This window comes from Gossypium raimondii, chromosome 8 (assembly GCF_025698545.1).
Source record: "Gossypium raimondii isolate GPD5lz chromosome 8, ASM2569854v1, whole genome shotgun sequence".
NCBI lineage: Eukaryota > Viridiplantae > Streptophyta > Magnoliopsida > Malvales > Malvaceae > Gossypium > Gossypium raimondii.
In genome coordinates, this window is record NC_068572.1 from 56,350,954 (window position 1) to 56,378,864 (window position 27,911).

The window sequence follows — 27,911 nt, forward strand, 5'->3', positions numbered from 1 at the left end:
TTGAAATTTTTACATATTAAAGTAATGATATTTGAAATAAGTTTTTGAAATATTTTACATATAAAAATAATAGTGATATTTGAAATAATTATTTGATTTTATTATATTAGAATTTACTGTAGCCACAATGCAGGTGGAAAAAATATTTCACATATAAAATTATATTTACTAAAAATAATGATATCTGAAATGATTAAATGATTTTATATTAGAATTTATCGTAAATAAATATTTGATATAAACAAATTATATGTAAAGAAAAATATATAAAAAATTATTTGATGTTTTTAAAAATAAAATACATTATTATAAAATATTAAAATTGATAATATTAAATAGAAAAGGAATATTCTTAGCAAGCTTAAAAGAAAAGAAAAAAAGAAATAAATTCTAAAAGCTTCACACATAAAAGACAATAGTCTATTTGAAAGCTACGTATAAAATGTCTGACCATATCCAAATGGTCTTGCTCCCCTACTCGGTGGGTGGTTGCCTCTGTTTGAGAAACATTAATTTCATCTTATGAGAATGGAATATATATATATATATATATATATATATATATATTTAAAAGTGAATTTATTAAGACATAAAAAATATAATTAGCTCTATGTTGAGTTAATCATGTTTAAATATTTTTACCAAATATAAGTATTTTTTTTAATAAGAGGAAGTAGAGAGATTATTCAGGGATCTAACTCGAGATTGAATTTAATTAAAATTTGAGTATAAAAAATCAAACATTAATATTAAAGGGGATAGATACAGCTTTGCCGCTCCTTTCGGTTTTAATGGGTTAATAATTTATATTTTTTGTAAAGTTTACTATTTAAAACAAGGTATATGAAACACAATGGACAAAAAACTCGTACATGGTATATCCACATGATGAGACTGAAGATTTATACATTGCAATTATCCATTGTGGGATTTGGTCCACTGTCTTAATTAAAAACACCAATGTCTCATTGTGACAAGATGACAAGAATAGGGTAAACCCTTTTAATCTTATTGATAAACTTCAAGAGTATACATAATATTTATACAGTAGTAGTCATATAAGAATAATAAAGATATAATATATTTCTAAATATTTGCCTAAAAGATATACAGTAATATACAATATATTTAGATATTTTTAAAAGATAATATTCGATAATAATATCCTAACAACCCCCTCAAGTTGGAGCATGCAGATCATAAATGCCCAATTTGTTGAAAATGTATTCAAATTGTGGTTTACCAAACGCCTTTGTAAAAATGTCAGCCAATTGAATGGAGGTTGGGACATAAGAAGGTGCAATCAACCCATCTTGGATTGCATCTCTAACAAAGTGACAATTCACTTCAATATATTTATTTAGTTCACTCGTGAAATACAGGATTTTGTGCAATAGGCAACGCAGAATGACTATCACAAAATAAAGAAATAGCTTTAGGATGATAAACACCTAAACTCAATAGCAAGGCCTTCAGCCACTTGAGTTCACAAGTAACGAAAGCCATATACATATATTCAGTCTCAGTGGAAGACTAAAAAAATATATCTATCACCACAACCCCTTTACTCAAATGGGGCAGGAAAACAACAAAAACATATGATCAAATAAAAGGGTAATCTGAGGCACACATTGGTTTCTCATTGCATCCTTTGTCCTTCCTGTAACTGCCACTTCTTCGAAGGTCTGTGGATAATCTTTACTAACCAATTCATCATCTAATGCATTCAAAAGCCGCAATAATACCAATGTCTTATTGGCGGGTTAATTACTCTTTTAGTCCTTTTTTCAAAGCTTATAACTTAATTTAACTTTTTTAATACAAAATTCATGTTGTAATCCCTCCAAGGTTTTTTTTTTAATTTTATTTAGGTACATTAAAAATATATACTATCTTCGACCGTTAATATAATAAGAAAATTTTTAAAAAATCCCATTAACATGTTGAGTCCAACAACTACTATGAAAATAAAGTAATAACCAAAAACAAAAGAACTTACATTTGTAGATTGCTTTGAACCTAAAGTTGTTCTTTTCTATACTAAAATACCAACCACAAAACAAGCACTAAAAGGCAAAGAAAAATGTCTTTCCTAGTGGCAAAGTTGGAGCTTTTCATTTTCGCATTGAAACCCTACCCGCAAGATTTTTACTTTATGTTCTAAAATAAATATTTTTATTTTATATTTCTATGTATAATTTACACAAACATATCTATAAGAGATTATGTCGAAAAATACATAAAAATTGTTATATCATGAGGAGATAATACTACTTAGTAAGCATTAATGATGTAAATCAAACTTAGGGTCTTTTTGGATGAGTAGCATATTTACTTATGGTTAGTGTAAAAATAACAGTGACGATAATATTAATTATGGCAACAATACTGTAGCGTGAGACTAAAAGAAAATTAAACATACTACACCGAAAATAAACGTTCATTCAAAGACACTCTTAATATAAAATCATAATAAGAAATTGGGACAAGGAATATATATATATCCTAAGTTAGGGGGTTCTTTCTACTTCATCTTCTTCGTCGTTATATCAAGTTCTCGTTTTCTCAATTACAACATCACTGCATTAAATTAATAATCGGAAAGCGATTTGGACAACAAGTTTCGATACAATAAAGTCATTTTCCTCTTGCAAGAACCTAGTATCCAAGCTTATTTCACCTTCCTCTAATAACATCTCGACAGGTGTAATTGAGCCTCCCTTAATTGGACATATAATTGTATTTTTAGGGGCTCTCTAATATAAATAATTTAATTTAACTTTTTTAAATCAACCTCTTAAAATTCAATTTAAAGATTTCATCTTTGCCTTCAAATTTTTGACATCCCTTGATTTTCTTAACCCTATCTATAATTCAAAAAATGTGTAAACAAAGATAATGGTTATGACTATTTAGCATGGATAATCTTTAAAATTCAAAATTTATAATCATCAAATCATACAAATATATTTAACACTAAAATTTTAATAAATAATATCATATCTTTTATAATACAAAAATTAATATTTCCATTTACAAAAAAAAATCATAATTATGTAAAAGAATATCTGAAAAGGCCAATGGGGCCGCCAGTTTAGCCAATCCAAATACCATTGATTGAGAAAATAAAAATGGCCGCAGCTCTCCCCTAAACCCCCAAAATCCTAAATATTTTCTCTCTCTCTCTCTCTCTCTCTCCTTCCCCCTTTCACTGTCAGACTAAAAAAATTTGGCCCCTCCATTTTCCCTCCGCTGTTTAAAGAAGAAAGCACCCCTTTTGCTAACAATCATAAACTATTTTTTTTTCTCACTGAAAACAGGGCCAAAAAAACACAAAAGTTTTTTTTGGGGGGGGGGGGTGTAAAGTTTCAATGAAGAAGTCTAAGATAACAGGAGACGTAGCAGTAATGGAAGTTTCTCATCGTTCAACAATGGGGTCTCGAACCAGAGCTGCTAAAACTCTAGCTTTACAAAGGCTTTCAAAAACAACTCAAGTCACCCAAGTTGTTGGTTCGAACCAAGATGTTTCTTCCTTGTCTTATCTTCAACTGAGGAACCGTAGGTTGGAAAAGCTGGCTTCCCCTGTTTCCAGTAAAACGAAACAGAGACAAGAAGAGAAAGAAAGTGGGTTCAGGGAAGAAGAGGAAGGAAAGAATGGTGGAAAGAAAAATAAAGGGTGTTTTGGGAATAGGGAAATTGTTCTTGAAGTAGGGATTTGTTGTGGAACAGAACAAGCTATGGATTTTGAACTCAGAGACAGGTCTGGTTTTTCTTCTTCTTCTTTAGCCATTAAAAAAAGTTTCTTATTTTTTTTTTGGAAAAACCCCTCATTTTTTTAGCTTACATAAGCTTTCAAAGGTTTTTTTTCCCACGTTACATAGGATTAGGGCTTTCTCTGTTGTATGGGGTTACTTCCATTATCATGAAAAAAAATTTAGCATATTATTAGCAAAAAAGAATTAAATGTTTGTTCTTTGGTTTTTGCTTTTGATTTATGAATTTTTTTTAATAATTGTTGAGACATTGATAAGTTTTTGATCCTCAATTGAAAAAAGAAATTAGGTGCGTAGGTTTAGGGTCTAAATGGGAAATTGGTAAGTACATTGTACAAAGAGAAAAAATGGAATGACAAAAAAAAAATTTGGCAATACTAGGCGGCAACCTGCCATTTTTTTGGTAGCTTTATGTTACTCAAACTCTGATCCAAGTGTCGTCTTTATATCAAAGATTATATCTCATTATTCATATCTAAATATGCGTCGAAAACGAGTAACTTCTGTGTTAGATATTGATATATCATATTCACGGGGCCTAGTTTCAGACATGAATGTGGGATTCTCTGTGTAGCAGTAATAAGTGACAAATTGGTCACTGCATTACATGAACATTTTGCTCCATTTTAATTGGAATTTTAGTCTTGGTTTTTTGTAATTAGGTGAATTTTAGTTAACTAATCTCTAAAACTTGGTACTTCTTTTTCATGCAGGAGCACACCATGTAGCTTAACAAAGGACTTGAAAACAATCCCATCTCCGGGGCTGGTGAACGATGTGCTACAGTCTGTCCCGTCAACGCAAGAAATGGAGGAGTTCTTCGTCTACGCGGAACAACAACAACATCGACGGTTCATCGAGAAGTAAGTGGGTTTCGAAGTTTTCATTTTTCCAATCGTTTTAATCGGCCGAGTCTTACATTATCTTCTTGCAGGTATAACTTTGATATTGTGAATGATTTGCCACTTCAAGGACGTTATGACTGGGTGAAAATAATCCCATAATCCTCCATTAATGTAAAAAAAGATTGATTTGAGCCTTGACTAAGATTTGTGTAATTTTAAAAAATTACACTTAACCTCATTTACATACCTCAAAACATGATAGCCTGGTAGGAATTTGCTGTTTTTTTTAGTTTCATCATTGTAATGTTAGGACAACATCAATGAATCAATGTTTTCTGGGTTTATTTTCTTTTTTCACTTTTGTCTATATTCTTGTAAGGATAGGGCTTTTGCCTTTGATGATGATTCCTGGAAAATAAATGCGAACTCGTCTTTTTTCCCTGGAAAATAATCTCCACGAGATCACTTACCCGCAAAACAACAGTCAAAGTTTTTCAATATTGTTTCAAAACATCATGTAGTCTTAAATTCTGTTTTAAAACCAATGTGTTGATTTGGGTTTGGTCCCATTGTTTTTGTGTGAGAAGCAATAAAGCTGCTGATTTTGTCAACTGAGTTGAGGTATTAATTTGAAAGGTACATCAATGGCAGAAAGAAAGGGAAGACCTTTGCGTTGTATGAGTGTAATCCTACAATTCACATGGGACACTGTACGGGGTTTTTTTTTACAGAGATTTCAGTGAAACAGGGTTTTTTTTTTTTTTTTTAACCTTAGATTTGATGATGATGTCCCTTTTTTTTGGGTGGGTGTGTAATGAAAATGAAATGCCTACATTCATTACCCTGTGGAAAACTGGAAGTCGTAAATTTTTGTTAGGCTAACCAAATTTCATGGTTTTGTTTGTCTCTTCTGAAATTTTCTTTTTTACATTTTCAATTGCAAAATAATTAAATAAAGAGAATAAATTTGAGGGAAGGGTTAATTGCATCAAATGTCTTTAAATAATGATTTGTATTTTAGATCACTCTTTGGTGTTTATGAACAAAACATTTGAAGAACAGTTCAATTTTTGTTCGGTTATCAATGAATATAAACAAAGTTTCTTTTTAACAAGTTTGTTTAATAAATCATTTAAAATAATTTTATTTGATTGTTATAATTAACAATGTAATTATGGGTTGTGTGTGTATTTTATTTTATTAAATTTATACTCAATGATTTATTGTTTGTTTAATATTATGATTCATGAATGTTACTTGTGAACATGTTCAATTATAAATGTGTTTGTTTAATGTTTATAAACAACTTCGTTTAATTTAAACTAATGAAGACAAACATGCATAAATTTTAAATAAAAGATCAGAAATACAATTTTGAAATTCTTAACGAATATGAATTGGATATAAACTAACCACGAACATAGGCATAGGTTCGCTTGTTCAAGTTCAAATTCATTTACAACCTTACTGATTTTTAAAATGTTCGAATCAAATCTTAAAGTATCAAAATTATATCAATCATGTTTGGGTTTAAATGTCCAATCTAATATGATGCTTTTAAAACATATGTACCTACCATATGAATAGCTTGGGTCACACAAACTTAAAAAGATGACCTTCGTACATTTTACTGATACTGGTTATTTTTTTAACACGTCAGATCCAAATTGGTTACGCGGTGAGTACACACATGTTTAAAATTTAATCCATGTATTTTAAATATGCTCCACGCCAAGTCTGAACTGACATTTAACTCCTAAACTGACGGTTAAGCCAATAGAAGGATCTGATCAATATAGTACTCATATTTTACAGACTAAATTAGATCATTTTCAAGTTTATGGGCCATATTGAAATCTAGACGATAACTTTGAGACTTTTGGTGAATTAACCCTAAACATGAGTTCTAATTTGCAGATGTGTTTTTGCAGAGGTTTGTCCTTCAATAACATTTGGACAAATTTGATGTATACTTCTCTATTTTGGGATTAGCATGGATGTGATATAATTATTGTAAAATTATAGAGGATTTTTTTTCATAAAAAAATTATAAGGGATTTTTTTTCCTTTTAAATTTTATTACGAATGAAATCGTGGTTTTAAATAAAAAAAATGGAAAGATACGAGATTTTCAATCAAATATTTGTCCTCTGGTACATATTAAATAATTTTAGGGCAGAAATAAATAAATAAATTTTTTAGTACACTTTTATCATCATACTAATTTATAATTTTATAATAATTAAAAGGATTAATAAAAAATTTTCATTTGTAAGGAGTCAAGGCTATTGCCTGCTCTCTCGCTCTATCTTTGTACTTAATGCTAAACTAGATATGGTTAGGAATTCCAATTATACTTCAAACTTTAATACATTAAATTAGGTCGTTTTATCCGTCTACTCAAAATCTTGATAATTAAATATTAGCTTAGAAGCATATTTAAGAAAAAGTGATTAAATTTAAAAAAATATTTGTACTTACGATATCGTAGCTTAATCTGATATGTTAAAAAAATATAGTCCTTGTAGGGTCAACAAAATCAAGAATCGTCCTTGCAGGAACAACAAAACTAGGAATTTTGATATGAGGATATAGCATTAACAAAATCAAGAAATTAGGGAAAGAGCTTAGATAAAATTATCACAGCAATGAATTTAACAAAAAAAAACAGTGTTAACAATTAAACCTGAATTTCGAAAGATAAAAAGTAGAGAGACTAATTTCTATAAAATATAAGTATAGGAACTAGAATCCTAATTTTCAAAAAGGACAGGGACTTTTGACATATTTTAACCTTTTACAATCATCAACGCTGATTGTAATCAGAAATGCATTAAATCCAGAAAGACAAAATTGAAATCCGAATCATTACTTACGGAATTAGTATACAAAAAGCTAGAGCAACTTCTACTATTTGATTTTGACGTAAGCCTGAAGCAAGTATCAACCCCACTGTAATGCCAGATTTTGCATTTACTGCATCTATGGATCGTTTTGAAAACCGAAAAAAGAAAAAGAAAATCTGTGAACATCTTATTCAGAGCTCTTTTTTCATGACCGACAGCCAATGGCCTACATACATATACATATACGTATGTATATACATAAACATATACACATGCATATAAAACAGGGCTGCTATGCTGTTCATCAATAGACAAAAAATGGACCAAAAAGACCAGTGTTTGTTTACAGTTGATATGTAAGTTACTGTTTTATATTTTTGGAACAAAACAAACTCAACTACTGTTGGTAGCTATTAGGTTATATATGGCAAACAGAAAGCTGTGCATTAGCATACATGGCAGGCAACAGTAATGTTCTTGTTTCTATGGATTAAAACATCTTAATTTCTGGGTGTTTTAGAACAATGGGTTGTCAAAACAAATGGTTACTTTCAAAATAATTTGCTTATCTTTGTAAAAATGTTGGATCATGATTAATGCTGGTCCGAGCATGTGGGATAGGCCCAAAATTCTTCACATGGAAAAAAGAACACTGCTAAGTTGACTGAATAGGTTCCTTATACGTTGCTGCTGTCATGGCATGTGCAAGATTCGCCGTGACACTTATGGCAAACAACTTTTCGTATTATAATTTATCTTTTTAGGACTCCTCATAATCATATGGAACATAATCCTCGATAATCTTCTATTTGTTAGTACAGAAAGGAGTTGAACTTTATACAGATGTAAGCTGGTATTAGTGATTATAAATAAAGGGGCAGAGATGATGGTAGGTCACTAAACTGGTAAAAGAAGATGGGGAAAGGCTGTTGGTGATTTGGTAGCAGCGTCAATGCGGCATCGGTGGTGCTGATGTTGGGCCCGGTACTTGGTGTTTAATTTGCCAGGGGAATCAGCAGATTTTTCTTTAAGTGGGTGGCACAAAGAATAATGGTTACGAAAGTGAGTGGTCAACATGCTTAAAAGTTTAACCAGTGGAAAGTATGGCAAAGATGTGATAGAATTGTTAGTGATCATTGAGCTAAATAGACATTACAGGCATTGCAGTTTCCTTTCTTTAAATTTCAAGCAACAAAAGTATGAGTTTTGTTGATGTGGTTCGGCTCTGCAGAGAGTTCTACGAATTTATAGGTTAACAAGTTCAGTATTATCTTTATCTTTTGCTAGGGTTTTATCTCTTATAGGAGTATCTTAGAATAGGTGTAACCATTCATAAAATGAAGAGTTTGTGCAAGGTCGTAACTTGGCCTCATGAACTATGACTTATACGCCATAATTAGGGAGCATGTTTTGAGCTCAGTTGCTCCTACTTTATGAACTTGCTGCCACTCTTGATAGAATAGAGAGATAAACTTTGATCGAGGACGATATTGGACTTGTTGATATACTCCTAAGTTAATGAACCCTAAGATTCTCGGTAGAGCCTAGGCACATCAACAAGTTCCATTCTATGTTTTCTTTTCTTTATTGCTAGATAAAATTTAAATGAGGAGAGAATATTATAGGTAAAGATAAATTATTAGTTTGAAAGAAGATTGAAAGTGGTACTTACAGATCACCCATTAAATGATGCTACTCAAGAGAAATTTGAATCTTGGTGCTTATCAAAGAGCGGGTAGAATATAAGAGGAGCCTACGCGGGTCAAGTCCCCCAAAAGTTTAAAAAGATTATCATTTAACCTTCACAAATTTTGAAAACTTTACTTAAACCTATCTCTCAGATTTTTTGCAAATCCTAATTAAACTCTATCGAAGTTTTGAAAATTTTAATTGAACCCACTAAAATTTTCATAAATTTTAATTATTTTTTTAAATATTCTTATTAAACCTAAAAATTTTAATAAACTCTTCAAAATTTAATTTCAAGTTGGGCCACAATTACATGTAAACAAATGGCCAATCTCCTAGTTTTCCATACTCTTGGTCGTGCAATAAGATGATAATTATCATGATTTATCATTTACATATATCCATAAAAAAATCAAGCTAAAGTAACAGCAAAGGAATGACAGTAAATCAAGTTCAAAGCATGGACAATTGCAATTGAAATCATACATCCCCTTCAGGTATATCATTATGGTAAACAAACAGGACAGCTATCATTACAAAAGACTATGTTGCATGTGATGTATAGCAAAATGTGCAGGCAAATGTTTAAACCAAAAGGGTCTTTTATAGGCAAACAAATCTGATGCGAAGCATCTTAAGTTTCATTGTTTTGTCTTGGGATCAAGCCTTGTCCTCTCGTTACTCGAATATAATAGTTAGTACGAATGGTATTATGGTTGTCGATTGACCCCAATGTTCATAGAGGTCATGGTTCGAGATCACGTCCCTTAAATTTTTTTTCAAATATGAGAGATAAAAATATAAGAAAATTAGATTATTCATTTTAGGGGTGATTAAAGTTAACAATACCTGATTTGTGTGATACTTAACATTAACAATAGGACGAAGTCAGAAAATTATTTTAAAGGGGGTCAGAGATAAATAATAAATATTAAGGGTGTTAAAGTATAGTTTTACTATTATATATATTAACATATAATTTCATAAAAATTTAAAGGACTGAATGATAAATCTAACCAGTTTTGGGGTTTCATGGGATTTCAAAAGAGATCATGACATGCCTTAAATCAGCTTCCTAAGATAGTTTATGATTCAGTTTGTTTGTAATAATGTTGAAATGCTAAAATGGTAATGTCTCCCTCCAATATATTTTTGGACCAACTCCACCAAGTTAGTTTATATAAAATAAATAAGTAAAATAAAAAAAGATTAATGAGAATATGCATTCTTAGATCCACTCCAAATTGGTTCAAAGGCAGGCTTTTTTTTTTTTTTTAAATTTGCATGTACACCCCACATAAAAGGCATCTATAATGAAATTCAAACATCCCAAAATGAAACAAGAAATTATACCAAATCCCTGAAACATTTGTTGGAACATAGGGTGTCATGTAATAATATTGTCTTGGAAAAAACCACATGAATAGATATAAGCATAAACGCGTGCCAAATAGTGATGATGCTGGTGATTAACTTGTTCATCATTCAGGTTAAGTTTATTTATAATTTCAATTTGATAAATTAAACCGAATTTATATGGTTGAGAATATTTTACTTGAATATTGTTTAGTCTGAATATAATTACTTTTATATGGAGAAATGAGCGAGGATAATTATGATTATACCAAAAAATGATTGGATTTGAATTATAAATTCCAATTTTTATTTTAATTTACCAATGTTTGTAAATTCATAATTTAAATTTGTTTAATCTAAATCATATTTTTTGATGAATGATTCATCCATTGCCTGGCTTGCATGTAGTTGGGGTAATGCATGCCAATGGTGATGTATCCAACGGCAGAATTGACCATTTTCATGGCAGACATGAAACTTTTTTATTTGGTACATGACATGAAAACTTGATGAAGATGAAAGGAAATGAGAGGTTAGTAGTGGGAGATAAATCATATCAAATGATAACAAGTAAGGGTCTATTCAATCAAAAAAAGCCGACCAAAAATAAAACAAAAAAACAGGTATAATTATGTGGGGAAGGGATTCCACTTAAAAGAACTCCCCCTAAACGTGGTGGTGGTGGCTGGCGGTGGCTAATCATAAAACATCATCAAAAAGTGGCAGCACCGCCTCCCACCTTCCCCTCCCTCCAAGTTTTGGGTTTTTTCTTTTACAATTGATCAAATTAGAACTTAGAGACTTAATTTAGATTTTATACATAATACAAGGACTAATAGTAAAATTTAACTTAACCTTATCAAATTAATTCCTCCACTATAGAATAAATCAATTCAAGCATTGTATTATTAAAAATATAAAGCTAAAATTTAATATCATTTATTATCTAATAGAGTTAATATTTTTAAAGATGTTATAGCTTTGTAAATCAAATATTTTATTTGGAGTCAAATTGTAGATAAAAATTAAATTTTATGTCAAAATTTTAAATAATAAATATTAATTCTATTAAAACTTAAATTTGTTGAGTCGATTAAATTGAGAAATTTGCCAATCACATTGGCCTTTGTTTATGTATGACAGCAACATTGTTAAAATAATTAATTTTGAATGTCTTGATTGTTAAATGTTGAGAACAAATGTGCATGTTGCAATATGAATAATTGACTTTAGATTTGGTGTCCCATTCAATCAAATCAAACAAAGATTTTAGGGTCCCATTATGGTAAAAAATATAAAATATTGAACTTCTTAAAATATTTTAAATTTTCTTTTTCAGAAAGTACCAAAAACAATAAAATAACATATGGTATGCCATTTCCATTACATTTTTTAAATAATATTTCCATTCAAGTTGAATCAAATCGAGTTTTTAAGGGAGAGTACTTCATTTATAAAATTCAAATTCAAAATTTTATTTAAGAATTATTGAATTTTTGTGGTGGTTTCGGGTTAGCTAGTTAAACCAACCATTAACACTATTCTAATCATTGTCTTTTTTTTCATTAATGATCCCTAGACAAAAAAAAAAAAAACAAAAGAGTATGGGCTATCATGAAATTATCCCAAGTTGATGGCTCCCATGGCAATGCAAATCAATGTCTTCTACATAACTTATAACTGAAGTTTGCTACAAAGGCAAACAATGAATAAAGGAGGCGGAAAAATAATCTGTTTTGGTCTATTTATGATTCTAGTCCCTCTATGTTAAAATTTGAGATTTAATTGTTCTAATTTAGTATAATTTAATACTCTATTTCTATTGATCCAATTTGATAATATTGATAGTTGCCTCCGACATAATATTTTTTTAATTATTGTTTGATCATATAGTTAGAGTCATACCAAATCCAATAAGCTCTGTTTAACTAAAAATATTTTTACATGTCAATCAAATGCTTAAGATTGTTCTAAAAAGAATTCCAAACCATTATTCTAACAGCATCCACTAATAGCGCTATCAATTTGGGCCTAGAGAGACTAAATTATGCCAAATTGGATAGATTAAATCTCTAGTATCAACATAATAAAGGGACTAAAACCATAATTCGACCGAATGTTTTGTTTACATATGTTTAAGAGAATAAAAGAAACAACTAACCAACGGTGAATGCAATGGGAAGGCACATCGTGCTCTCAAATAGAAAGCTCAAGTTCAAATCCTCGAGATGATACTGTTAAGAGCAATGTTGTTTGAACTGGATTAGACCATTGGTTGGACTTTAAACTGACTGAGGGATCGATCCAAAAAATGACTTTGAATTGGTTAGACCAGAAATCAGTATGAACCAATTGAACCAATTAAAAATCAGTTGAACTGGTGGTTAAATCGGTTTTTTAAATTGGTTTGACCGGTGACTTGATCCTCGGTCTGGTAATAAAAATATTAGTTGAGAGCTTCACCAACCATAAAACGAGTATAAAAACACATTTGTCACTAAGAAAAAAGCAAAAAGCATGCAAAAAGATGTCCAAAGATGACAACTCTTTTTTTTCCCCCCACTTTTTGCCGTTCTTTGTTCTTATGTTCTAATGAGAGGTTTTGACTTTTTAAGTCTCCCCCCCCCCCCCCAAAAAAAATGTAAAAGTAAAAAAACCAAAGCTAAACATCAAAGAAAAACAGTAAGATTAAAATAGATTTTTAGTGCATTTCAAGTTCTGAAGAACAATTAAAGAAAGAGAGAAAAGGGGTGTAAAATGATGACCCACCATTAGAGGCCATTAGTTCAGCCAATAGCAACCTATGGTTCATCAAAAATGGCCAAGCAAGTTAACCAACAACTTACGTTTCTAACAAAGATTCTGTCTTTGTCTCTCTCTCCTTTCATATTTGTCTCTCTTGAAAGTTAAGCTCACTTTTCTCTGCCAATGGACAAACACCAGCAACAGCTGTTCTTAGCAAAGAGCACAAGACAGCGTTGTAATGAATGGTAAAAGTTTGATCTTTAGCTTTGTTTAATGCATACTGTTATTGGGTATTCAATGGATTGTTCACCTTTAACGTGTATTTTTTTGTAGGATTTTTCGAGATGTTCCAAGTGATATCACAATAGAAGTAAATGGTGTATCTTTTGCTCTACACAAGGTAATTTATTGCTTTAATTTCATCAAATATAGATGGTTAATATGTATGTATGTATGAATGAATGTATGTATGTATGCATGTGTAGTTTCCTCTTGTTTCTCGAAGTGGGAGAATTCAGAAACTAGTTGCAGAGCATAGGGATTCCGATATGTTAAGAGTGGAGCTTGTTAACGTACCTGGAGGTGCCGAGTCGTTCGAGTTGGCTGCAAAGTTCTGTTATGGCATTAACTTTGAGATTACATCTTTCAATGTGGCTCAGCTTTATTGCGTTTCCGATTACCTCGAGATGACTGAGGAGTTTTCGAAGGATAATCTCGGGTCTCGTACTGAAGAGTATCTCGAGATTGTTGTTTGCAAGAACTTGGAGATGTGTGTTGAGGTTTTGCAGCAATGTGAGAGTCTGCTTCCTCTTGCGGATGAGTTGAAGATCATTAGCCGTTGCATTGATGCGATTGCCTCGAAGGCTTGTGCGGAGCAGATTGCGTCAAGCTTCTCGCGATTAGAGTACAGCAGTTCGGGTAGGCTTCATATGAACAGGCAAACAAAATGTGAGGGAGATTGGTGGATAGAAGATCTTTCTGTTATTCGGATTGATTTGTATCAAAGACTCATTACGGCCATGAAATGCCGCGGTGTCCGTCCTGAAAGTATTGGTGCCTCCCTTGTGAATTTCGCGCAGAAGGAGCTGACAAAGAAATGCAGTCTGTGGAATCCATCGGGCCTTACGAAAGTTGATTTGGGTTCAACCGATCATGAACGGCTTGTGGTCGAGACAATCATTGGCCTTTTACCTGTTGAGAAACTTGCTGTGCCTATCAGTTTCCTTTTCGGACTCCTCCGAAGTGCAGTGATGCTTGATTGCTCGATTTCTTGTAGGCTTGATCTAGAACGGAGGATCGGATCTCAGTTGGATATCGCAACTCTTGATGACATCTTGATCCCGTCTTTTCGACATTCAGGAGATGGGACCTTATTTGATGTTGATACAGTTCAAAGGATATTAGTAAACTTTTCCCAGCAAGATGACAGTGAAGGTGATATGGATGATGAGTCGGTTTTCGAATCTGATAGTCCTCGATCACCGTCCCAAACTGCATTGTTCAAAGTTGCAATACTAGTTGATAATTACTTAGCCGAAATTGCTCCTGATGCAAATCTCAAGCTTCCGAAGTTCTTGGGAATTGCAGAGACTTTACCAGAACACGCTCGTACCATCCACGACGGGCTATATCGAGCCATTGATATTTATCTAAAAGTATGTATGCCAATATTTTCCGATTTTGATAACCTGTTCAGGAAACTACCTGACCTTGTAATGATTGCATCGTGTTCAGGCTCATCCGAGTTTACCAGATGAAGACCGGAAGAGACTCTGCAAGCTGATTGATTTCCAAAAGCTCTCACAAGAAGCCGGTGCACATGCTGCACAGAATGAACGACTTCCGATCCAATCGATAGTCCAAGTTCTTTATTTCGAGCAATTAAGGCTAAGAAATGCTTTGTGCTGCTCTTATCCCGATGATGATCACAAGCCGGCAGTGCATCACCAGTCTTGGCGGATCAGCAGCGGTGCACTCAGTGCAGCAATGTCCCCAAGAGACAACTATGCATCTCTGAGGCGAGAAAACCGGGAGTTAAAACTTGAGCTTACTCGAATGCGGATGAGATTAAACGATCTAGAGAAAGAACATGTTTGCATGAAGAGGGATATGGTGAAGTCTCGTTCTCGTAGATTCATGAGGTCTTTCTCAAAGAAAATCGGTAAACTAAGCTTGTTTGGACATAGTTCTTCGAGAGGATCAAGTTCCCCTTCAAGGCAATCATATAGAACTGATTCTAAGGTGATTGAGAGAACATGTGCAAGCACTGATTAGATGCTTAAAATGGGGGGGGGGGGGGTTTCCCCTTTCTTTGTTGAGCAAGGCCATGGTTTTGGTGACCTTTTATGTTGATGTTTTTCCATATTTTTCTTTAGACTGCAATGGGGTCCTTGTTAATCCCCAGATTTCAGCGGATCTTCCTCTTCTTCAATGGCTGTCTTCTTTCGTTTTTCTTTAGTAAAATACCTGTAAGAAAATGTTAAGGAAGCATATACTATACCCCCTTGTTTGTTCTTGTAATCTTTCAACCATGGCTGTAGAGCCCATTTTGTATGTTAAATTATGTCGGTTTTTCGATGTAAGAGATAAAATGTATCATGTTTTTCATGATTTCAAAACCCTGAAAGGCTTGCCGTGGACATTCAAAGACACTGTTGGTACATTGATTTTGTACCCAAAGCTAAATGTAAGTACAAAAACTTGCAGAGAAACCATTTTCCGGGACCTATTGGTCCCATTAAATTCAGGACTAGTACTATTTTGACATGAATTTTGCTTATAAATCAATGAACTTGGTTCCAAAAAGACAAGTTTTACGGTTACCAAATGCTCAAGAGCGCAAGAAAAGGAAGTTTTCCAAGCTACAAGGAAAAAAGGAAACAATCTTCGATCTTACATTGAAAAGGGGGCATGGGGAACTAGTCGATAGACAAAGAAAGCACATATGTGACAGTTCTGAAAATTTTCACCAACATAACCTTATTGTGAAGAATCTTGCCAGCTTCTCTTATGGTCTCGATGCTTAAGCTGGTGATTTGGTATAGAAGCGGATACCGAATGCCAATCCCAAGATTAGGAGTGGAACAAGGAATTGGAGAAGCTTTACAACGAATTCCGAGGTCTTATCTTGCTCATAGTGAGGCTGGTTCGGAGGAGTGTACTTTGTCTAGGTGGGAATGGTTGATGCATCGATATCACCCACGTACAACTCATGCAACATTGCTCTAGCACTGCTGCTATGACCAACATCCTCGAAATCATCGGTAGCATCCTTCCCTGTGAAGCATACACCAAGCTAAAATTATTTCCCTTTCTTCCATCTTCCGCAATAGTTCCGACGTTAGATTACACAGAACAAGCAGAAAAAAGTTGCGATATTCGTCATACCACTTGCAGACAACAAGACTTCATCACCACCAGGATGGTCCTCCAAGAATTTAGTCACATTGTATACCTATTCAAATAATATTTCATGTCACTACAAGTTTAGGGACTGATTAATTATTACAGCCAAAACACCATAGCCGAATTCCATAAAAAAAACATTCTTACATGCCAAGGAGTACTCAGTAAATTGAACATTATTACACACAAAATCACTGATCTGTCTTTTGTTAAAATTATACCAACTAACAATACATTACATCCCACAGAATCCATTATAGAGAACAAAATCTGAACTGTCAATTCACCAATCTGAGTTAAATTATAGAGTAATCAAATAAAGAACAAGAGGATTCATCAGATCCATTAACACTCGAATCTTGCAACTTGAGAATTAAACTAAAATACCCCAACTTTTAGCATAATATAAGCAAAAAGAAACCATTTTTTTAACCAAGAAAAAGAAAACCCAACCCCAGATTGGTTCAAGGTTAAAATTAGATTATCAAATATAATCTAACAAAACCAAACACACAAACAAAAAAAGATGGTACCTTGCCCCCAATGAGAAGCCAACAGTCTTTAGCATTGTTGTGTTGAGAAAACTCTGCTAAAGTATAGACCTTTCCTTCTCCACCCATTTTCATTTTTTTTTTTTGCTGGTTGGAGGAAAAAAGAGCAGAGATTTGCTGATCTGACTGCTGTCGTGTGGTTGCCAGTGCCACTGTCCGTGTGTATTGGGTTTTGAACCCCAAAGATTAAAAGAAAGAGGGGAGAGTGCAGTGAATTAGTGGGAAATATTTTGATTGGCTGGGTAATTTAGAGGTGTTGGGGTCGGGTCAGAATATGTTTTATTAATTTAAAGATAAGAACTTGTTGAAACTAATTTTTATAAATAAATGGATTTTTATTGAGTTCTTCTTAATCAATTGAATTTAAATTGTTTGTTTGTAATTTTAAATCGGAGTTATGTAAAATAATTTATTAATAAAATCAATTCAAATTTTGTGTGATTGTAATTTTCTATACACAGTACATTTCTTTTTTATAACTTTTATTCTAATTTCCTCACAAACTCTTATTTTTTTTTTTTGAGACCCCACCAGAGTAAGATAAATGGAGAGCATCTTATATCTCACTCTTTCAATCGTAGTTTGCGTTGCAATTTCACCATCATCAGTGCCATTGTTAATCTCATCCAATCTGTTAACTTGCTCACCAATTGAAAATATTTATGTCTCCAAGACCTGTTAATCACCAATGAACCAAAAATCCCCCAAAATCCTACAAGGAATCCAATAGCCATCGCAATAAAAAACCAGAGGCTCAAACAATCCTTCATTACCTTCGCTGCTTCTTTCAATACCGCCATTGTTAGGCACCTTTGGTGGCTCATCTTCAGGACATTTGCGCAATGGTTCTCCGCACAGTCCCGGATTCCCTGAATATGAAGTAGCATTGAAACTCTGCAACTGAGTGCTTGAGGGAATTTTTCCAGACAAATTGTTGTTCGTCAAATCCAAAACGCTGAGAAAAGATATTTCGGACATGCTTTCCGGGATTTCACCAGACAGATTATTTATGGACAAACCGAGTGAACCCAAGGATTTCGATTGGCCAATCTCCCTAATTATGCTTCCCCTCAACATGTTTCTTGAAAGATTCAGATTAATCAACCCTTCCAAACTTGCTAATTCTCGAGGGATTTCTCCACTTAATTGGTTGCATGACAAGTCAATACTCTTTAACATTCCAAGGGTGTTGCCATATACTCTTTCAAAACCTTTCCATACAACTAGCAAATGATCATTGAAACTAAATATAAAGTTGCCATCGTCGGTGATACCAAAACTCCCCTCCCATAAATAAGTCATTGCTTCAGAACTTGCAACACTTGCCATGACAGTCAACTTGTTGAGGCACGAAGGAATGACTCCTGATGTATTGTTGAGAGAAAGATCCAATACTTGAAGAAACAGTAGGCGACATAGAGTTGAAGGTATGTTGCCATGAAACTCATTTGATCTTAGACGAAGAACAATCAACCCATCGAGTCTTTCTCCTATCCATGGTTGAATGATTCCAGTCAATTTGTTTTCTCCCAAATCTAGAAGTCCTAATTGAGTACAATTTTCCAAGGAGTGTGAGGTGCATTGCAGCCGAGAGAAGAGCTCTCCTTGATTTCAAGAAAGGTCTTACCGTTGTGGCAAACCACCTGGTTTCATGGACAAGTGAAGAAGAAGAGTGTTGCAATTGGATAGGTGTTGGTTGCGACAACTCAACCGGCCATGTTGTCAAGCTGGACCTCTACTGGATGTTTACTACAGGCGAGATCGGGTATTCCTTGCTTGAGTTAAAGCACTTGAGTCACTTGGACCTCTCTTTTAATAGCTTTCATAAAATCCCAGACTTCATTGGTTCACTTTCAGAGCTCACTTACCTAGATCTCTCATACAACCCTCTCACTGGGATCATTCCTCACCAGCTTGGGAATCTTTCTAGGCTGCTTTATCTTGATCTTGTTCCTGATCTTTTTTACCTTCATTCATTGAAATCCGACAACCTTGAATGGCTTTCTCATCTTTCTTCTTTGAAATCACTGAAAATCGGTTCCACCAATTTTACAAAAGCTACAAACTGGCTCCAAGTTATTCAATCTCATCCTTCCCTCTCACTACTACACTTTGACTTGTGTGATTTTCCAGAGGTTGATCCTTCATCTCTTTCCCATTTTAATTCTTCAAATTCTTTATCTGTTCTTCACCTGACATCATCTACTTTGCAACCTTCAACATTTCCTCTGTTGCTGAATCTGAGTCAAAAGTTTGTTGAACTCGATTTCTCTGATGATTACTTATCGAGTTCAATCTCACTCTCTTTTGACAACATGCCAGCTCTCCAACGCATTAATTTAAGAGGAAATAATCTTGAAGGTGGAATACCAAAGTTCTTGGGGAATATCTGCAATTTAAAAGAGTTGGACTTAAGGGATAACAAGCTCAGCGGATCTCTCGGGGTTGTTGTCAAAAACTTAGGGTGTGCCAAGGATTCTCTAGAAGCTTTGGCTTTGGCCGGGAATCGACTGACTGGAGCATTGCCTGATCTTTCAATATTATCATCATTGAGAAAATTATCTCTTTCAGGAAACCAACTTGAGGGGCCTCTTCCAGTCAACATCGGGAAAATGTCTCAACTTGAGCTCTTGGATGTTTCCTCCAACTCTTTACATGGTGTCTTTTGCGAAGTTCACCTGTTTAATCTTACCAAATTGAAAGAACTGTCCATATCCTTTAATTCTTTGTCTTTTAATCTTAGCTCTGATTGGATCCCTCCATTTCATCTGGATTATATTGACATGCGTTCATGTAAGCTTGGTCCACAATTTCCGAGTTGGCTTCGATGGCAAACTAATTTCTCCGTTATGGATATTTCTGACAACAACATTTCAGGCAACATGCCCAACTGGTTTTGGAATCTGCCTTCAGGACTTATGTTTTTGAACCTTTCCTTCAACAAAATCAGTGGGAGTATTCCAAATCTGCAACTAGAATTTGATGATTCCCCTTTTATAGTTTTGAGATCAAATCTTTTTCATGGTTCTATACCTCCTTTTTTGTTTAATTCAGGGGTTTTGGATCTATCCATCAACATGTTCAGTGGACCTTTGTCATTGTTGTGCATGAGGATGAATAATGGTTTGAGTTATCTTGACCTCTCTTACAATTTGTTAGTGGGTGGGATTCCTGATTGTTGGAACAAGTACAAGAGCTTAACAGCAATCAATTTGGAGAACAATAATTTGTTGGGAGTAATCCCTAATTCTTTGGGCTCACTACAAAATTTGAAGTCATTGCGCTTAAGGAACACAAGTTTGTATGGTGAAATACCACACTCACTAAAAAATTGTACTGCATTGCAACTTCTGGATTTGGGAGACAACAAATTGACTGGAATCATTCCACCATGGATAGGAGAAAGACTCGATAGGTTGATTGTTCTTCGTCTACGATCAAATGAGTTTCATGGCAACATACCTTCAACTCTATGTCGCCAACAGTTTCTTCAAGTATTAGATCTTTCTCTCAACAACATATCAGGAGACATTCCTTCATGCCTAAACTATTTGACAGCCATGGCTCACTTTGGAAGTTCTATGGAAACTATCTCTATAATGGGGATAGGTTATGCCATGGATTTTTCTGGTGGTATAGGGGAGGACTTTGATGAGCATTTGTTAGTTGTATGGAAAGGTTTTGAACGAGAATATGGCAACACACTTGGATTGTTAAAGAGTATTGACTTGTCATGCAACAAATTAAGTGGGGAAATACCTCGAGAACTAGCAAGTTTGCAAGGGTTGATAAATCTGAATCTTTCAAGAAACATGTTGAGGGGAAGCATAATTAGGGAGATTGGCCAATTGAAATCCTTGGATTCACTCGATTTGTCCACAAATAATCTGTCTGGTGAAATCCCGGAAAGCATGTCCGAATTATCTTTTCTCAGCGTTTTGGATTTGTCGAACAACAAATTGTCCGGAAAAATTCCTTCAAGCACTCAGTTGCAGAGTTTCAATGCTATTTCATATTCAGGGAATTTGAGACTGTGCGGAGAACCATTACGAAAATGTCCTGAAGATGAGCCACCAAAGGTGCCTAACAATGGCGGTATTGAAAGAAGCAGTGAAGGTGATGAAGGATTGTTTGAGCCCCTATGGTTTTTTATTGGGATGACTACTGGATTTCTTGTAGGATTTTGGGGGATACTTGGTTGATCATGGAGACACAAATATTTTCAGTTGGTGAACAAGTTAAGGGAGTGGATCAGATTAAGAATGGCACTGATGGTGGTGAAGTTGCAACGCAAACTTGGATTGAAAGAGTGAGATATAAAATGCTGTCCATTTTTCGGTTGTTTATTGGGGTCTGCCTGCTTGGATTTATTTACAATTTTACCATTGTTGTGTAAGCTTGGATTAATAATAATTGTTTGTGCTATTCTGTTGATGTACCAACAAGGAATATTTTGATGTTAAGTGAGATTGAAAATCAGGTAATCAGCAAATGATTTTAGATCCCAATTAACGGTTTCGATTAAAAATAAGATTTATGTAAGAGAGTGTTTAAATACAATAACTCTAAATGTACTAAATGCACAATATCAAAAAAACCCAAAAAATTACAGCTGTTTACATACAAAAAATACTTTGCATCGTCGTGACATCTCATGCATATTCGTTGTGTCGCCCCAACATTTCCGATACGAGGCACACCCCACAAAGTTATTATCCACTTGCTTTCCTAGAATTACTAAGAAATAAAATTCCACCAAACATTTATTGCCAAGTTTTTAAAAAAATAATAATAAAGATAAAATGATAACTTGAATCATTTATTACTGATTCTAATTGAAAATAAAGGAAATTCACTATCTATACGAGTAATAAATGACCTTTTAAAGTGAGAATTAATCTTCAAGCAAAGGTGGAGCCCTCGAAACATCATTGTTTGAAGTACTTAAAATTATATAATTATACTATTACAATTTATAATATCAAAACTTACAATTTAATTAAATTTTATTATTTAAATAAATTTAAGAAATTATAATTTTTTAATTATAAGAGAGTGCGATTACGAAAATAGTATTTCACTTAATTTCATCCAATTATTCTATAATTCCAAACACATCTTAAGTAAACACTATTTAGAAAGTCAATTGAGTATCAATATCGTATCAATTAGACTTTTCATTAGCTTAACATCAATTTCGTGTTAAATGTCGATTTATAAAATATAACTTATTGAATGGATAACTTAAAATTGACATGCTTAAATAAAATAGGCAATGATATTAAATTTTAGGAGATTTTTTATTACGTCATATGCAATAAGACATGTTTTAAATATGTTTCACGTCAAATCTAATTTAACATTTAACATGTATAGAAAAATTTATTTGGCACGATATTGATACTTTGAGTACTTAATTAGAACATTTTAAAGTTTTGTAACTAATTTGAAGTTTTGATCATAGTTTGGGGGCTCTGGTGCGATTAGCCCTATTTGGCCTGAATGTCCTTTTTAAAGAACAATGATCAAACCAGAAGAAATATACTGAAAGCTAAAGCAGATATAATGGGAGTTCGTTAACAAGCATCATTTTCATGGCTTCCACTTTATGTTGTACTTTCAACGACCTTTGGTCCACTAAGGAAGTGACCATTTTTATTCTACCCCTTTGAGCTGCTTTTCAACTACTGCCACAGTGCTACAATAGCATCAATGGTGGTACTAGTGGTGTTAGATAAGGCCATATATCATAGAAAAACAATCATCATCGAGCCACAACCTTAATAATGAATGCCACTCTTGGTTTCTTGGTACCCTTTAATCATCATTATCTTTCTCTTTAATTCTCCCATTACTTGCACTCCTTTTTACTCAATTACCTTCTCTCTTATAACTTTTACACCCCCCCAATGATGCAAACTTGATAATTACTCTTATTAAGGATTTAAGGGAGCCTGCTCTGTTTTTACTCAAATTATGTTCATTTCATGTTGTTAGCAGATTCTATGGCCTTGAACTGCTTCTGGGTCACCTTGTTTTTGTTCTTTGGCTTTTTGGGTGTTGTTTTCTGTGAGCAAGATGGTATGTGTAATTTGCTCTTTTCATGTTTGTGTAAATGTGTAGCTGTTTTATCCAAGTTTCCCACCTTTTATGTTTAGCTATAGCCTTTGTTCATTTTTGGGAAAAAGTTCATAGATCAAATAGCAAATCAATCCCCTCGTCCATTTCTACACTTAAAAATGTCTATGCACATCTGAAAGAGACACATTACATCAGCTTTTAATAGTAGAAATGGATGAAACTTTTAGCATAATGAATCTTTTTACTCTTTGATCTAATGTACAGAAATTAATTTGTTCATTTTGTTAATAAAAAAGACAAAATATAATCTGAATTTTAGTACAAGACCTCCATGGTACTTTTACCTTCATTTTTGTTTTTAAAGCTTTGATGGAAACAGAATGGTCCAACTCAGGCTTTGGATTTGAGGAATTTGTGTCGTGTTCTTTACATTTGGTTTGCTATGTGACAGGTTTCTTGAGCTTATCATGTGGTGGAGCAAGGAATTATGTTGATTCATCTAATATAACATGGGTCTCAGATGATACATACATAAACACAGGCAATATAACTACCATTAACTATGTTGAGGATTCTGGTACTTATTCATCAAATGTTCCACTTCGGTTTTTCCCCGAATCTCAACGTCGTAATTGCTATAAATTACCAGTGGAAAATACATCATCCATGGTTCTTGTGAGAGCTCAATTTATGTATAAGAACTATGATAGACATTGGAAACCTCCAGCTTTCTTAGTTTCTCTTGGGACAGCTATAACTAGTACTGTGAACTTAACTAACAAAGATCCTTGGATTGAAGAATTCATATGGCCAGTGAGTAAGGCCACACTGTCATTTTGTTTGAATGCTATTCCGAGCAGTGGATCGCCAGTTATTTCTTCTCTTGAAGTTCGACCACTTCCTCGAGGGGCTTACCGTAGTGGCATGGGAGGTTTCTCAAATAAGTCACTTCGTAAGCGGTATCGAATCAATAGTGGTTATACCAATGGATCATTGAGGTAAGTATGTTTACCAACCTTTCACCATCTATGGCTGCTGTCTTCTGTTAGGATGTTTTACTATTAAATTCGGTTAAAACAGGTACCCTGCAGATCCGTTTGACCGCATTTGGGATGCTGATCGAAGTTACACACCAGCTCATCTCTCACCAGCCTTCCACATTCCTCTTGGCTTGAATTTATCAAGCCTAAAGGAGAGCCCTCCTTTGGATGTGTTGCAGACTGCTAGAGTTCTGGCTCGGGACGACTTCTTACATTACAACCTACCTCTAGATACATTCGGGGACTACTATATTGTCCTCTATTTTGCAGACATTCTTCCAGTTTCTGCTTCTTTCGATATATTAATCAATGGGGTCGTTCAGCAATCCAATTTCACTATAACAACCTCAGAAACCAGTACTCTATATTTCACACAAAAGCGAATCACAAGTCTGGATATTGCATTTAGGAGAATCAGATTCTACCCTCAAATCAGTGCATTTGAGGTCTATGAAATTGTTGATATTCCACCAGAGGCTTCTTCAACTACAGTTTCAGCACTTCAAGTTATCGAGCAGTCTACTGGTTTCGATCTCGGATGGCAAGATGATCCATGCTTACCAACTCCATGGAATCATATTGAATGTGAAGGAAGTACAGTGACATCATTGTATGTACCAAAGTAAACTGTAGCTTACAAATTTCGTATTCTACCTCGGCTAACTACTTGTATGGATTTATCATTTTTCTCTTAGGGACCTTTCAGACACCAACTTGAGATCAATTAGTCCAACATTTGGTGACTTGCTGGATCTTAAAATACTGTAAATGTCTTCATCTGTCTTTTAACTCTTAATATTATGAGCCTATCGCATCCTCTATATAAATATCTCATTCTCTTTCAGGGATTTGCATAACACATCACTTTCAGGAGCAATAGAAAATCTGGACAGCCTGCAATACCTCGAGAAATTGTAATTCCGGTCAAAGCATTCACCTTTCATTAATATCTTCATGTAGCAGAGACTAATAATATATCTTCCCTAAATTCTCAGGAACCTGAGTTTCAATCAGTTAACATCCTTTGGTTCTGATTTAGACAGCTTGGTTAACCTTAAAATTTTGTAAGTTGTAATCTTCTCTAATTATTCATTGAAACTGTTATTGATAGTATTAATACTGCATCATTGTTATTTTTCTACATGCAGGGACTTGCATAATAACAGTTTACAGGGAATAGTACCAGCCAGCTTGGGAGAGTTGGAGAATCTACATTTGCTGTAAGTGACTTTTATAAAAACCGTACCAACTGGTGAAGAACCGAAAATGTGGTTTCTCCCTCATTGCCTCAAAGTGTTTCAATGGATGAAAAACTGTGTTCTTTCGTTCTTCAGGAACCTGGAGAATAATAAACTGCAAGGCACCCTACCCCCATCTTTGAACAGAGAAAGCTTGGAAGTTAGGTATGGCACTGATGTTCTTGTTTTATTCTATCTCGAGATATTCGTATTCATGTTTCTGGATGGAATCAACATTGGCGCAGAACATTAGGGAATTTATGCCTTTCCTTTTCAACAATGGCATGCAACGAAGCCACATCGAATGAGACACCAAAAGTTACTGTTATTACAAATAGGAAGCACACTCCACATACGCGTTTAGCCATTATACTCGGAGCAGCTGGAGGAGCCGTATTTGCTCTACTCCTCATTTCTCGTTCAGTATTTTTGTATATAAATAAACGGGAAACTGAAGCCGCAGATACTACAAGTATGCGATAGTTGTTTACATCATTGTTACTGTGAAAATTGACAACACGATTCATATATGCACATCTTTCTCGTATTCAGGTGCACCTATTGATATGCGAAACTGGAATGCTGCAAGAATATTTTCTTACAAAGAAATAAAAGCAGCTACAAACAACTTTAAGGAAGTCATAGGCAAAGGTGGTTTCGGATCTGTTTACCTTGGAAAGCTATCAGATGGCAAACTGGTAGCAGTAAAAGTGCGATCTGATCGAACTCAATTGGGTGCCGACTCTTTTATTAACGAGGTTTATCATCTAACCTTCTCTCCAGTTTCCTTGCCTAACACATAATTCAATGTGAGCTCAGTGATTTTCTAGCCATTCTATTGAAGAACTTGACTGAAGACTCTATACAATCATCTAGACCATTGCTTAATGATAATCTTTAGGGGTATTTCAATTTGACTGAAATGCCTCTCCATGCATATGGGAATGCCTGCAGGTTCATCTGTTATCGAAAATTCGACATCAAAATCTTGTATGCTTGGAAGGATTTTGTTATGAATCAAAGAAGCAGATACTAGTGTATGAGTATCTACCTGGTGGATCACTGGCTGATTACTTACATGGTATGTTTGGAAGGATAAATCTGTTCCTCACATGCTAAAATACGCCCTGGTTCAACCTTGATGTTTTGTTTTCAGGTCCAAATAGTCAAAAGTTTTCTTTAAGCTGGGTTCGGAGACTGAAAATAGCTGTTGATGCTGCAAAAGGTAAGTCTGGTATTCTGTTTAGCAATGGGAAAATTTCATGTTTTCTGGTTCGAACTTTCCGTACCTGCATATGTTAACAATTTTTTCTTCGAACATAATGATTATAAGATCCTAACATAGAAGCAACCCTTTCTGGGGATTAATATTTGATGCATAATCTTCTTGTTTACCACAATGACAGATTTTCACATTTTATATCTGTTTCTTTTTGAAGGGCTGGACTACTTGCATAACGGGAGCGATCCAAGAATAATACACCGCGATGTCAAGTGCAGTAACATCCTTTTGGACGCTCAAATGAATGCCAAGGTCTGTGATTTTGGCCTCTCTAAGCAAGTAACTCAATCCGACGCAACTCATGTCACAACCGCTGTCAAAGGCACTGCAGGCTATCTAGATCCTGAGTAAGCCTTAGTTGATCTCATTAAGTTAATGCCTTCACTGCACCAGACCGTTGATGTATGCCATTTTACCTGCAGGTACTATTCCACTAAACAGCTGACTGAGAAAAGTGATGTATACAGTTTCGGTGTTGTTCTTTTGGAGCTCATATGTGGAAGAGAACCACTGAATCACTCCGGATCCCCGGATTCCTTCAATTTAGTGCTATGGGTAGGTAACCGAGTTCGATAACATTAAACCTATATTTTAGTTCTTAGCTCTTAAAAACTGGTTCATACTTGGTTTCATTGCAGGCAAAGCCCTACTTACAGGCAAGTGCATTTGAGATAGTAGATGATAGCTTAAAGGGAACCTTCGAGGCGGAAAGCATGAGAAGAGCAGCCTTAGTCGCTGTAAAATCCGTCGATAGAGATGCATCCTTGAGACCAACCATTGCAGAGGTTTTAGCAGAGCTGAAAGATGCATACAGTATCCAGCTCTCATATCTTGCATCTTTGGGACACTCAGGTTAAAACTAGCACATATGAAATCAAAAATATATATTCTTTTCCTACTGATGATGTTACAAGAAGATTTGGTTTTTGGCTAGGAGAGGCATAATTGTTTCAAGACGAGGCCTTTATTTCAGAGAAATGAACATTAAGTTATTGAGCATTGCATGAGGTTTATCTCAGGGTATACTTACGAGTTACAAGAGTATATTTTTATCTGTTTT

The 27,911-nt window shown here is 34.2% G+C and overlaps 5 protein-coding genes and 1 pseudogene across 5 annotated transcripts; 4 read left to right on the plus strand and 2 right to left on the minus strand.

Moving 5' to 3' along the window:
• The first annotated feature begins 3,155 nt into the window (after positions 1–3,155).
• LOC105792348 (cyclin-dependent kinase inhibitor 3) lies at positions 3,156–4,962 on the plus strand. The gene is made up of 3 exons (XM_012620879.2): positions 3,156–3,760; positions 4,487–4,636; positions 4,708–4,962. The coding sequence occupies exons 1-3, from the start codon at positions 3,372–3,374 to the stop codon at positions 4,775–4,777; spliced, it is 609 nt and encodes a 202-aa protein (XP_012476333.1). The 5' UTR covers positions 3,156–3,371; the 3' UTR covers positions 4,778–4,962.
• Positions 4,963–13,038: 8,076 nt separating this feature from the next.
• Positions 13,039–15,774, plus strand: LOC105792349 (BTB/POZ domain-containing protein At5g48800). The gene is made up of 4 exons (XM_012620880.2): positions 13,039–13,499; positions 13,588–13,654; positions 13,740–14,909; positions 14,989–15,774. Exons 1-4 carry the CDS (start codon positions 13,438–13,440, stop codon positions 15,526–15,528), a joined length of 1,839 nt encoding a protein of 612 aa, XP_012476334.1. The 5' UTR covers positions 13,039–13,437; the 3' UTR covers positions 15,529–15,774.
• A 238-nt stretch (positions 15,775–16,012) lies between these two features.
• On the minus strand, positions 16,013–17,518 carry LOC105792350 (cytochrome b5-like; annotated as a pseudogene).
• A 255-nt stretch (positions 17,519–17,773) lies between these two features.
• Positions 17,774–18,539, minus strand: LOC105792352 (receptor-like protein EIX2). Its single transcript, XM_052634891.1, has 2 exons — positions 17,984–18,539; positions 17,774–17,922 (listed from the first exon to the last, which is right to left on the minus strand). The coding sequence occupies exons 1-2, from the start codon at positions 18,537–18,539 to the stop codon at positions 17,774–17,776; spliced, it is 705 nt and encodes a 234-aa protein (XP_052490851.1).
• Positions 18,540–18,567: 28 nt separating this feature from the next.
• LOC105792351 (receptor-like protein EIX2) lies at positions 18,568–21,606 on the plus strand. The gene is made up of 3 exons (XM_052634892.1): positions 18,568–18,579; positions 18,725–21,339; positions 21,390–21,606. Exons 1-3 carry the CDS (start codon positions 18,568–18,570, stop codon positions 21,604–21,606), a joined length of 2,844 nt encoding a protein of 947 aa, XP_052490852.1.
• A 1,470-nt stretch (positions 21,607–23,076) lies between these two features.
• On the plus strand, positions 23,077–27,864 carry LOC105792354 (probable LRR receptor-like serine/threonine-protein kinase At5g48740). The gene is made up of 15 exons (XM_052634673.1): positions 23,077–23,291; positions 23,743–24,289; positions 24,372–24,941; positions 25,027–25,095; positions 25,177–25,245; positions 25,327–25,395; positions 25,480–25,551; positions 25,666–25,734; positions 25,815–26,041; positions 26,122–26,327; positions 26,524–26,650; positions 26,726–26,794; positions 27,009–27,198; positions 27,274–27,406; positions 27,490–27,864. Exons 1-15 carry the CDS (start codon positions 23,198–23,200, stop codon positions 27,706–27,708), a joined length of 2,730 nt encoding a protein of 909 aa, XP_052490633.1. The 5' UTR covers positions 23,077–23,197; the 3' UTR covers positions 27,709–27,864.
• The last annotated feature ends 47 nt before the right edge of the window (positions 27,865–27,911 follow it).